The following is a 13,025-nucleotide window of genomic DNA, read 5'->3' on the forward strand; positions in this document are numbered from 1 at the left end:
ACTCGTCAATCCGAGTAATTTTGGCAGAATTAAAAAGGACGGAGATTGAAAAGTGTTTACCGTCAGGCTTGCGTTTGTAATTGGTGCAATTGCGAATGAGCTTGCGCTCGAAAAGACGGATTCTTTTCATCTGGGCAGAGGAGATTGCAGACCAAATAGGGAAATCGTACGTTAGGAGAGGGCGAATAAGCTGTTTGTAACAGAGAAGCTTAACTTTACAGTTAAGCTGATTGTGCCTGCGAAGGGCATTGTTAAGTTGAATGTGCCTGAATCGCGCATTGCGAATGGCATAGTCAACATGAGGTATAAAATTGTGTGAATGAATATGCACAAGTGCTAGTGCCCTTTTTATGCATTATTTGCCTGCCAGTGTTCCGTGCCGTCTACATGTGCTAATATGTTCTTTCGGCGGGTGCTGTCACAATACTTTCAAATTTTTACGAGTACATTAACAGAATGTCAGAAATTATGGTTGTGAAAGAACAACTAAATTCTGGTTTACAGAGTTTTCAGGCTTATCTTTTATTGTTATTCATATTAAATATGCATATTATTAACCAAATTGATATATGAAATTTGTAAAGGTAATATTAATTATTTATCTAAATATCTCTAAATAATTATTTTAATATTTTCATTTTTTTTTTTTTTGTGGAAAAAAGATTTGGGACTTGGGTTGGTTTATGAATTTATGCAAAATGAAGACCCTAAGCGCACTGTTCTATTTGCATAAAAAGTAGTTATTGCAAGTGATTCTTAATATAAGTCGGAGAGCTAGCATTTTTTTTTTGCGTGGTTCTTTTTACTTTTTCCTGTGCTTCATTGTCAGTAGCCAAAAAGTGACCGAGATTCGTTCATAAAACCAGTGCTACGGGAATTTCCCTGAAAAAAAGTTCATTTCCCGTTTGGTAGCAATCAGGCGATCAAATAATTTCGCATGATTATCTCGTCATTTCAAACGTTTATGTTTGCAGATCTGAGGTCAGTTATTGCTTAGTCTGATCAAGTGATAAACAATAATGCAGTCATGGCATAAAAGGGAGTTATGAAGAAACCTCGCAGTTAATAGAGAGTAAAAGTGCTCACGTGCACTGACTCAACTAGCCTCAACATAATCAATTCAAAAATATTTTAATAAAAACATTCCATTAAATTTTATTTTAAGCAGCACTACTATATATGCTTTGGTAAAAATAATATGAAAATAATTCATTAAATTATATTTTAAATTTAAATTTAAGCAGTGCTAAATTATATTTTAATTTTAAATTAGAAACAATATATTTATAACAGTACGGTACTATTTGAGGCGGCATCTAGCGTACAGTAGAAAATAGATAAGTTGTCAAACTTTTAACTCATAAGGTACCACGTGGTGACATCTATGTCAAAATCTGTACAATAACAATATTTAAAGCAATTGGCGTCTGCAAATTAATTTAATACAAAATAAATATTAATTAATATATCAAATAATTTACAAAAATATGAAACGTTTAAGTGATGAACGTGCAAAAATCTTATTTGAGAAACTTTCTAAATAGTAAGTAAAGTAAAATATCTCCAAAAAAAGGATTAAGAGATTATTATATTTCAGCATTGGAACAAATGTAAAACAGTTAATTGATCGTCCGGATGGCACATATTGCTTTCGAGAGCATCGTGATAGGGTATACTATGTGTCAGAACGTATACTAAAGTTATCTGAATGTTTTGGACCAGAAAAATTAATTTGTGTCGGCACATGTTTTGGCAAGTTTTCGAAAACCAATAAACTGAAGTTTCACATAACCGCTTTATATTATTTGGCACCGTATGCGCAGTATAAGGTGTGGGTGAAGCCGTCATTTGAGCAACAGTACCTGTATGGAAATCATATACCCAAATCTGGCTTGGGACGTATAACAGAAAATGCCGGTCAATATCAGGGTGTCGTTGTATACTCAATGAACGATTTGCCATTGGGTTTCGGTGTGCTAGCGCGTTCGACCACTGAATGCAAAGCAGCGGATCCATTGGCCACAGTTTGTTTCCATCAGTCTGATATTGGCGAATATATACGTTCGGAGGATACGTTGTTTTAAATAATTTTCAATTGCATAGAATTAAGTAGTGTAAAATGATTTATTAATAGTCTTAATAAACTAATACAAAGTAAAAAAGCATAATGTATCCATACGTGACAAAATTAGCTTTATATAATTGTTATCAGAATTGTAAGTACTTTTCGCTAATAATTGTACTCAGTGTCAATAATGTTAAACACGTTAATAATATTGAAAATTTCCTAAAAAATCTTCAGCTTTACTTGAAAACCTTATGTATGCCTGAATCAATAAAAAAAGAAGAATTTTCGATATTAGGAGAAGTGCACACTTGGCTGATATTATATCTATTCGATATGATAACCGATATTTTGTCAGTTTAAATAATGAGTTTCTTTGAAGAAGTTATGGCATGTTGACACTTGTTGTAAAAGAAATTGAATTAAATTAAATTTAAAATATCGTATAAAATATCGGCAGGAGTATCGAGTGAATTGTCTCAATATGAACAGAAGTGCTATATCACAATCTTTTTGGTTGCAGTCATGTATTTAATTGCAATTTTTAAATGTTACTTATGTAAAGCATAATTAAATTATAAATCAAATTTTATTTATTTAAAATTAAATTTTGGGCTATAATAGATTCTAGATAAAACAAATTTTTCTGACATAAAGAAGAGCAAATCAACATGTAACGCTCGCATTCATACAAAAGGAATGGCTCCGCATTAATATGCATCGAATTTGTTAAGTTCATGCAAATTATTTGCATATCATTTATTTTACAGAAATCAATAAGGATCACATACATATTGCTTTATTTAACGTATAGGTTATTAATAGAACTAGGATGCATTATATTTTTATAGATTTGCTTTGATTTTTTTTTTGCAAAATATGCAATTATTTGCACTTTGCGTTTTCTCCTTTTTTCTATTTTAGTTGACGAAACGCGTGTTAGCCTAAAGTATTTTTATACGATAGTGTCTTATCATTTAGGTGATTCACTGCAACAAGGGTTACACTCGTTTTATTTGAAACTATTCACTTATTTGAAGTATTTGTTATATTATGCTCATATGTATATAGAATAGCATCTTAGTTCAAATTTACTGTTTGCTAACAATTGCAAGTTATATCCAATTAATTTTTAATATTCTTACTTGAAAATTCACAATAAGTTAATATTTTACATGAGTATTGTAGAATATAAAATAACTCTTTATTAACAAAAATATTCGATATATTTTGTTTTATTTATTAATTTTACTTTTCTTTAACACTTTTTAAAATTAGAGAGAAATCGTTGCTCATAAGCATGTTTGTTAACCCATAACCCATAGTTTGTCAATCAAAATTTGTTTATTGTTTTGACAGATGCAACAATGTGGCAACGTCAAAACTGCATCTTCGCTGACAGCGGCTACAACAAAAGGAAAGTAAACCACTTGCTGTTTGTGGAGCGAATACACTTTTTGTCTTTTACTATAAATAATTCGCGGAAAAATTGTGCGTGTTAAGTGCAAAAATCACAATGCAGCTGCAAATAAAAGCAGTTGTTCTAGTTATGCTGCTGCAATGTTCTAAATGCGGTAAGTTGCATTTGGTGTAGAAAAGAAAGAATTCTAATGTATAAAAAGTTCCTCAAATGAGCGATAAGATTATTGGGTGTATCACAGTCTAATTCACACTGAATAAATTGCAGTAAATAGCACACAAATTTGTTTTGTTTACGTGAAATACATTGCTTAGCTGAGTCACCGTAATCACACAGTCACTCTGACGTCAGTATAAGTTGTGTTGGTGTAAACAAAAATAATTTTTTTGCAAAAATTTTAATGTTAACGCTTCATGTTAATTTGTTGTATTTTTATAGTTGTCAGTGAGCGCACCCGGGACAAAATGTATGAAGCAATCAATGGCGCCAGTTGTTTTAGAAGACTCAATGGCACCCATCAGACAGGTTGTTCATGTAAGTATATTTATTGATATGAAATCTACTTATATTTATATTTATATTTTATTATAAACAAAAAAATATTTATATCTGATTGTAGCTACACATTCTGGTTCCGTCGGAGTATTACATCTTGTTCAACGTGAAGAAGATTTCGATTTTTTATTAACAAATCCACCTTCACCGCCATATGCGCCCATAATTCCACCAGAACTTTTTACACAACGAAATATGTTGCGCCTGCAGAAGGAAGGAGGCAAGAATATTTCTGTTGTACTGCTAATAAATCACACACAAAAGATGTTGCAGTTTTCGCACGAGCTCAATTGTCCTAATCAGTATAGTGGCATAATGTTTCCAAATAGTTCAGTAACACCCACGTGCGATGCTGCACCTGAGCTGTCGTGGAATCCATGGGGCACAGGCTTATTGCATGAAGATTTCCCATTTCCTATTTTTTACTTAGCCGACATAGACGAAATTACTAAAATCGTAAATTGTTTCGAAAAATTCAATAACTTTAATTATGAAGGACACTCCAAACGCAGTTTATGTGCTGTAGAAGTGAAAACTTTTATGACAGCCGCTGTCAGTTCGGAGGTGTGTATGCGTCGGTCCAATTTTATAAACACTATGGGCAGCATAAAATATTGTGATCCATTGGAAGGTAGAAATGTTTATGCCACCCTTTTCCCCAGAGTTATGTCAGCTGAAAATGAAGTAGTTGCCGAGCGAAAAGTTAATACAAGTGAAAAGTTCATATTAGTCAGCTGTCGGTTGGACACAACATCAATGTTCGATGGTGTTGGTTAGTATAAATAGAAATAAAGCTAATGATCGTATTACTAATGTATAACTTTATTTTAGGTTTGGGTGCATTAGATTCATTAACTGGTTATGCTACTCTAATAAATGTGGCGCATATGCTGGCGCAGTTATTGCCAAATAATTCAGAAGTTTTAAATAAAACACTGAATGTACTTTTCGTTGTATTTAATGGAGAATCGTATGATTATATTGGCTCACAGCGTTTTGTTTACGATTTAGAAAATATGGCATTTCCTACACGCTCCACTCAAACGACGCCTATTGGTCTGGAAAATATTGAATATGTTTTAGACATTGGCACATTAGATGACATAACAAAAATAAGATTACATAGTCTAGATGAATTTTCACAAGCGTCACAGTTATTGGCAAAGTTTCAACATTATGGCCTATCGCCTATTTTAAAATTTAACATTAGTTTTATGAATAACGTGGGAATGCGAATGCCACCTACCTCAGCGCAATCGTTTCTACGTAAAAACATAAAATTTCCCGCTTTCGTACTTAATGCAAGACCACAAAACAGATACTATCATTCCATTTATGATGACATGGATAATATGAATTTTACATACGGTAATACAACATTGAATTTCACCGGTTTAAAGGATGTGGCTGAACATTTTGTTTTTGCTCCTGATTCCATACAAATGAAAATACGCAATATATCAACTGTTATCGCGTTATCCTTGTACGAAACTCTAACAGGTGTCTCGTATAAAAAAACTGAAGTTGCTAATCCTTTATTAACGGATGAATTCCTTTATTGTTTTTTGCAATCTGCTGATTGCCCACTTTTCAAAGCTGCTTCACATCCTAACAGTTTACCTGGTCTACCGATACCACCATCAAGGTTAGCATCAGTTAGGTGTGCAAAATACGTTTTATAATATTAATTAAATTGTATTTTACAGATACGTGAGCGTTGGAGGTGGTTCACAAGAATCTTCTGGCTGGACTAATCGCGTTCTAGGTTATTTGTTATCACACCAAACTAATATTGCTAAAGCAAATTGCTCTAATCTGCCATTACATTGGTTTGCCGGTTATCGGAGCAAAGGCGAATGTAGAGTTACTACACAAAATTACAGTTATGCACTTAGTCCTGCATTTCTTATTGATAGTTAGTATTAAATATGTATTAATAATAATATAATGTGTGCATATGTAATCATTGTATATGTTACTATTTGCTTATCATCATTAGATTATGACTGGAAATCAGGTCAATATTCTACATGGACTGAATCCACTTGGACGCAGTTTAGTGCGCGCATATTTCTCAGACCGTCCAACATACATGAAATCATTACACTAAGCATTGGCGTGGTTGTGTTAATAATATCCTTCTGCTTAGTTTACATTATAAGTAGTCGCGCAGATATTTTATTCGAAGACGCGCCAAGTAGCACAGCCGCGTAAGTACACGTTTTGTTGTGATGTTCGCATGGTGTACGTTTATTGGATTGCATTGTGTTAATAGTAATTTTGGGTTTTTAGCTTAATTTAAACTGAATGTGCATGTAAATTAAAGAAAATATTTTTATTTACTTCAACTAAGATGCATTTACTTATATACTCATACTAATCTAACACTAGTAAGTTAAACAAATATTTATATTTATACTAAGAATAAATTTGAAGTTAAAGTCTTAACTGTTCTTGTTTACCACTTTTAGGTTAGCGGAACCAACTGCTTGTTAGAATATTTAAAAACACCTTATGAAAAATGTCATTTTCTTTCGTACATACATAATTGATTACAGGCTTCTGGATGCATAGGCTATTTTTTACATTGTTAAGACTGCCTACAAAAACTGTTAAAACAATAAATATAACCAATGCAAATAAGAAATTTATATAAATATATATAATGCAATAATATACTACATATATGCATATATTGTATGCAGTTAACAAGTAAGAAATATATTAAATTTTATATTTATATATACTTTCTTTATATATATATTTATCTATATGTATATTATATTTTAATAATTGTAACTTTTATAGTATTCATACATGACATGCAACATATTTTGTTTTTGATATTATTGAATTGTTAAATCTATTACTAAACTTTAAATAATCTGTATAAAATATAAAAACAAAACTATATTATGGTTTATTATATTTATTAAGAAATGTAATTTATGTAACTATATTTTAAGTAAGTTATTTAACAGAGATTTATAGATAATAGCATTATGCAAATCTTTGATTTTGATATAAAAGTAATATCCGATTAAAACTAATAATTACTTAAAGAATTTATATAAACTTTGTATGTATATATAAATGAAGACATAATTTTAAGATCTAAATTGTTTAACTGATTTAATTAGCGCAGGTTAATTAGCTTTAGAAGACTTGTTAATAAGAAACCAAAGTATGTAAGGACATATAACGTGTTTCTCTAAAAACAGTAAAACTAGATTTCTTTAACAATAATTAAAATGATAAAAAGCCAAATTCATAAATTACTACTTATGAATTTAATTATTACATATTTTTTTAACCCAATAGAATAACATAAAATCGTGAAAATAAAGATACAAAAAATTTATATAAAATTTTTTTTTAATATTGCTTTACATATTGAAGAAATTAATAAAAAATGTTGGATTAATTACAAATATAATATAATATAATCGAATGTATATTAATACATATTTAGCAATAAAGATTTGTAAAGATATATTCGCTAACATATACAGAATAACATATATTTTGTGTTATATATTAGCAATATTTAGAAGTCAATAATATAAGGGATTCTTACATATTGTTTAGCATATGTTAACTTGGAGTGAACAGTGGTTTGATTGCGTTAGTATTTACTAAGTTCTATGTATTTCGACACTAACTAACTTGTATTCTCACTCCCACTTCCATTTAGCATATATGTAAAGTCAAACAAATTATTATAATGGTGCATAAGCTCCGTCTATACCAAATTTGATGTTAGTGTCATTGAAGAAAGATTAATCACTGATTTCAATCATAGTATTAAAGAACTTTATAAACAATAACATGGTTAGACAAATATGCTATTAGTTGTGATAATGTATTGAATGAGAAGATTAAAAAAATAATATCGTATATAATAAAACTTATTATCTGAGGTTGAACAAATTTATGATTAGAGATTGACTTTGAAAGTTTTATTAGACAGGAATTGGAGCATGATACATTTATAGATTCCAAATTGGCAGAATTTGTGAACAAGGTTATCTTATTAATTCGGTTATCAAAAGTGAAGGACTTCAGTTTACTATCAATGAAAGTTCCAAAGCTATTATTGTTGTATTAGACGCTTAACTAAGACCTTTTTTTCAACAAACTTTATCAGTTTGCACTCAAAGGTGTTTTTTTTAATTTATTTGTAGTAGGTTTAGTAGTAGAATAGGTAGTTCCACACTTATATTGGAAAAGTTCACATGATTCTCATATCCTTTGAAAATGTGAAACCGTGATTAAAACTGAAGTGACACTAAATCGCAGATATTGAGTGGCTGTTAGGTGCAAATCTCGACGCAACATAATCCTTTTTTATTTAGTAATGGTTTAGTATCTACATATTCATAAGTCTGCATATTTCGCCATTCATTTTAAATTTAATAAAATCTACATTTCCCATTCTAAGAGAGTTAGAAAAACACGGAGAGGGAAATCTTTATGATAGCAGCAAAATAATTAATAAAATTCCATTAAATAGGTATTTTTGCTACAACTTATTTATAATCATGCGTTTATTTAAATTCTCTACACTTGCTAGATTTTTATTTTATAAGCAAACATAAACCAAACAACATATCTTATTATATGTGAATATTAGATTGAATTAGAAGCAGAATATTATATTAGGTACTCTTTTGAAAGCTTTTGTCTACGAAATTTAACAAAGTCACACATATAAGATAATAAAATAATTTATATTAAATTATTTGCTTTAATCACTACTTTTTCACAAATTCTTTATCTCTGTTTTGCATGAAGTGTAAATAAAAATACAGTTTTAATCTAACCTGAGATACAATACTTCATCAATCACAGCTTGTTAAGCACAAAATAAAAATAAAATAAATTGTATTTGTCTATTTTATATCTTTAGTTGTGATACATTGAAGAGTTTTTTAAAGAGCTTTAATTTATTAATAGTTTAATAAACCCTTAGCCTTTAAATTAAGAATCGAATCTGCAATCACTTTTGCAGATGATTTTAAATAACCACCACTAAGTAGCATAACTATCGGAATGTTATGCTCGCGACAAGTTGAAAAAACATATTCATCACGTTCAATAACACCATCTGGAGTTATATCCAATAATCCTAAGGGATCGCCTTTAAGCACATCAGTACCAGCATTATAAACAACGATATTTGGATGAAATTCTTTGAGTGATCTTGTTAAGGAACTGTAATTAAAGTACATATATGGATATATATACATATATAAATATATATGTTTACAACCTTTTCAGTTTTTTCATATATAAAATATCTTCAGTGCGTGGTTGTAGTTCGGCAGCGCAACGTATAGCTACTTTAGCTTGATGGTCTCGTGGATATATTGCAGCATTATACATATCCAATATAAAAACGTTTTCATTATTTACAAAATCACGTTCGTGACCATTTCCTTGATGTGCATCCAAGTCAACAATCATTGCAGTTGATACAGATTCCTCCTCTTCAAAAACTTTTGTTATTAACAAAGTGATATCAGCATAAGCACAGAAACCTCCACCTTTATAAGAGCAACAGTGGTGAAATCCTCCACCTAAATTTATAGCCCATCCATTGCGAATGGCTAGTTTCCCAGCAAGTATAGAACCGGCAGTTTGAAAACGCATAGGTCGCAAATAACCTCGTTGAACTAAATAATTTGGAACAAATATCAAGGGCGGTATTTCCGATATACGAGCAGCATTCAAGCTCCACTAAAAATTGATATTTTAAAAAATAAAAATAAACCCTTAGAAGGGATTAAGAAAACCTTTAAACTATTTAAATATTTCGTGGTATGCACTTTAAGCAGTTCTTCTTTGGTAATTTCTGTTGGTTCATAAAATTGGCCAGGCGTATAAAATTCATATTCCTTTAGCAACTAAAAATAAAAATTCACTAAATAATCTTGGCATATTTTTAATCAATTAGTATTCAATTTTACCTTCGCTATATGAAAACCTTTTGCTGCATCAAAAGGATGCAATTTTTCAAGACAACAGAACTTCACCCCATACCGCTTAGAATAAACAATTGGAAGTTTATCAGGGTTTTCTAACGTTATATCAGCATTTTTCACATCTTTACGTTTTATCCATACTACTTCATTTTGTTGCTCTTCAGAATGAACTTTTTCAGTTAGTTTTTTCATTATTTAATGAAACATTTTCCTGCAACGCAATACATTGTTTACAAACTTTCCGACAACAAACATTGATTATACTTTTAAGAGTGACCATACAGAAAAATTTTGTTTGGTGCAGATACCGGAGCTTATTATTGCTTGAAAAACTACACAGTAAAACACTTATTACAATTGACTATATGCATTTGTTTTCATTTTGTGCATTTTTTTATTATAAATATATATAAACAGTAATTTATATCAACCAACAAACAAAAAAGTGTATACGGTCACCTCATGTATGGAACATATGATTATTGTTTTTCAATTACATCTTTCAACTTCTTTCAATTCATTGAATGTGATAGGATTGAAAGAGTCCAAGGGTGATGCCATATTCTTGGTTATACTGAATGTGGTTTTTAGAGAAATGATGAGTTTATCGTCTGTTTAAATTTTTGTTTGTATTTAGATTCTTATCAGCTTACAGACCTAAACAATTAAACGCATTTATTTAAAAACGTTGGCAAATAATTCGTTCTTTATTTAAGAACTTCATCAGTGCTATATAATAACAAACATTAATTTATTTATAAAATATATATAAAAAAATATAAAATATATATATATAATATAATTATATATATAATATACTAACTAAAAGAGAGACATGGATAATTTTAGCACACTTTACTCTAATTTATTGGATAAACATAAGTTAATCAAAAATAAGAGATAAAAGAAAATAAAAGTCAGCTGTTCGGTTTCTACTTATTGAGTAATAAGAGATAAAAAAGAGAACGTTTGTTATTATTATTTTTGGCGGAATATTAACATTAAAAAATTTTTTAGTTTTGTTATGCTAGTTATTTATGTCCAAAAAAATTGTGTATTAAGTTTTAATATGTGAATTTTAACTGTTTTAATTTTTTATTTTAATTTGTTAATTCAATTTTTATTACTAATGACTATTGTGGAACAAAAAAATTACTGCATTTTATAAAAAATAAGGTATATATATATTGATGTTAGTATTTTATATTTAAATTAATGTTTGTTATTATATAGCACTGATGAAGTTCTTAAATAAAGAACGAAATATTTGCCAACATTTTTAAATAAATGCGTTTAACTGTTCGAGTTTTTAGAGAAATCAAATTTTTCTATTATAACTTTTATACCATACATTGTTTTATTATTTTTTTGTTTAATATTTTATTATTTATTTATATAAACATTTACGTCTTCTATAAAACTATAATTCTACAATGAAGAATGTTTATTAAACTTGTTATTCTGACTACGCTCTTCTATTAAAAATGGATAAAGACCTTTTAGAGCATTTCTAATTTTGCTTCCATACTTTATATTAAAAATGTGAACTAATATGGAGTCAATTTATATTTATAATATACTTATTAACTCAAATAAATGAGAATTATAAATGACCTATTGATTTTATTAACACGAATCTTATAAAAGTAAAAGTTAACTATTAACGATGGAATAAAATGAAATTAATATGTCAATAGTTTTGTTATTTAAAAAATAACCAAATAGTTTTGTAAATAATTCGAGCTTTATGAGATGTTACAAGTATTATATATAGTCAATCAACATATTTTTCAGAAACGACATGTAGACTAAAAGGGTTACAAAATATTTTTTTTTAGACCTTATATTTTGTTTACGAAGTTTTGAAATATTAAGCTTCTCATTGTCATCAACAAAAAAAAAAATGAAGAAACAAACAGAATGAAGAAAAAAAAATTCAGACAAGCGTTCCTTTAAAAAAACATAGCGAATCGATTCAATTAAAAAAAAAACTTTCGTTTGTAATAAAAAAACAATTAATTTTTAACTTAGAATTTTTATCTAATAAATTTGTAACAAACTCAAGAGTAAACTCAAGACTCTGAAAAAAATATACGCTGCATTTTACCTATATTGTAATAAATTAGTATTATTTTCAAAAACAACTTGAAAATTTCTAACCTAAAGAATATGTTACAAAAGAATTGTCAAAAGTTAGTTGCTTTAAAAATTTATTAAAATTATTTAAAAGCTAATAGAATATTTTTGAGAATTCAAAATCTCAACTCAATTTACAAATATATGAATGATTAATATATGTATATTTATAAACAAGTTTTAAATATGTAATAAAATTATAACAAATAATAAGTGTTTATGTATGGGACAGTGGCAATTCAGGACCAGACATAAGTATATTCTCATATATTCTCATACTCAGTAAACCGTACTGTGTAGTATATATACTGTTCTAAACAGTAACCAATTGGCTCTTAATAGGCCCCTTGTTATTCCGCGGAGTTAGCAATAGTTTAAGAAACAAGTTAATTTGCGATTGAGAAGAAAGAGCGATGTATATGAGAAATATATAAAAACTTGATTCAGTTGATGATAATTGCTGTACATTTCAATCAGCAATACATCTTATGAACTCTATACAGAGCACATATAATGCAAATATCCTGCTAGCCAACATGTTAAATAAATTATTAGGTTTCTAAGGTTTAAACTCGCAGCAGTTAATACATTTTTCAGTAGTTCAAAATTTGAACTACTTTTAGAAAGCTGAAAAAATATCTTTAAGTCGTTGTGCAAACATGTCTAATTCTTTAAATATTCTGGTAATAAGAAAATATATTCGATGTATACTCTTATTATATATTGTATGAGTTCATTTCTTTATATGAATATTTTTGCAAATTTTTTGAATTCAAGTAGTAAATAACTTATTGCATTTATTTTCAGATTTGTTTTTATTTTGATTGTTAATTTTTTATTTACTTATTAATCAAGAATTTACTTG

At 28.8% G+C, this 13,025-nt stretch overlaps 3 protein-coding genes across 5 annotated transcripts; 2 read left to right on the forward strand and 1 right to left on the reverse strand.

The window, feature by feature from the left end:
* Window positions 1–1,425: 1,425 nt before the first annotated feature.
* On the forward strand, window positions 1,426–2,148 carry LOC119682032 (60S ribosome subunit biogenesis protein NIP7 homolog). The gene is made up of 2 exons (XM_038095365.1): window positions 1,426–1,543; window positions 1,598–2,148. Exons 1-2 carry the CDS (start codon window positions 1,488–1,490, stop codon window positions 2,082–2,084), a joined length of 543 nt encoding a protein of 180 aa, XP_037951293.1. The 5' UTR covers window positions 1,426–1,487; the 3' UTR covers window positions 2,085–2,148.
* A 1,188-nt stretch (window positions 2,149–3,336) lies between these two features.
* On the forward strand, window positions 3,337–6,699 carry LOC119678066 (nicastrin). 3 transcript variants are annotated; one of them, XR_005252310.1, is made up of 8 exons: window positions 3,337–3,639; window positions 3,924–4,019; window positions 4,105–4,812; window positions 4,872–5,685; window positions 5,747–5,955; window positions 6,040–6,250; window positions 6,333–6,430; window positions 6,512–6,699. XR_005252310.1 is itself a non-coding variant. In XM_038089716.1 (7 exons), the coding sequence occupies exons 1-7, from the start codon at window positions 3,582–3,584 to the stop codon at window positions 6,534–6,536; spliced, it is 2,121 nt and encodes a 706-aa protein (XP_037945644.1). In that variant the 5' UTR covers window positions 3,337–3,581; the 3' UTR covers window positions 6,537–6,699. The 3 variants fall into 3 exon arrangements, 1 of the variants encoding a protein (XP_037945644.1); XR_005252311.1 differs by having other exon boundaries at window positions 6,040–6,430; XM_038089716.1 differs by lacking the exon at window positions 6,333–6,430.
* Window positions 6,700–8,922: 2,223 nt separating this feature from the next.
* LOC119678067 (histone deacetylase 11) lies at window positions 8,923–10,331 on the reverse strand. The gene is made up of 4 exons (XM_038089717.1): window positions 10,010–10,331; window positions 9,836–9,946; window positions 9,313–9,779; window positions 8,923–9,254 (listed from the first exon to the last, which is right to left on the reverse strand). Exons 1-4 carry the CDS (start codon window positions 10,214–10,216, stop codon window positions 8,990–8,992), a joined length of 1,050 nt encoding a protein of 349 aa, XP_037945645.1. The 5' UTR covers window positions 10,217–10,331; the 3' UTR covers window positions 8,923–8,989.
* Between the last annotated feature and the right edge of the window lie 2,694 nt (window positions 10,332–13,025).

The sequence above is a fragment of the Teleopsis dalmanni genome, chromosome 2, assembly GCF_002237135.1.
Source record: "Teleopsis dalmanni isolate 2A chromosome 2, ASM223713v2, whole genome shotgun sequence".
Classification (NCBI taxonomy): Eukaryota; Metazoa; Arthropoda; class Insecta; order Diptera; family Diopsidae; genus Teleopsis; species Teleopsis dalmanni.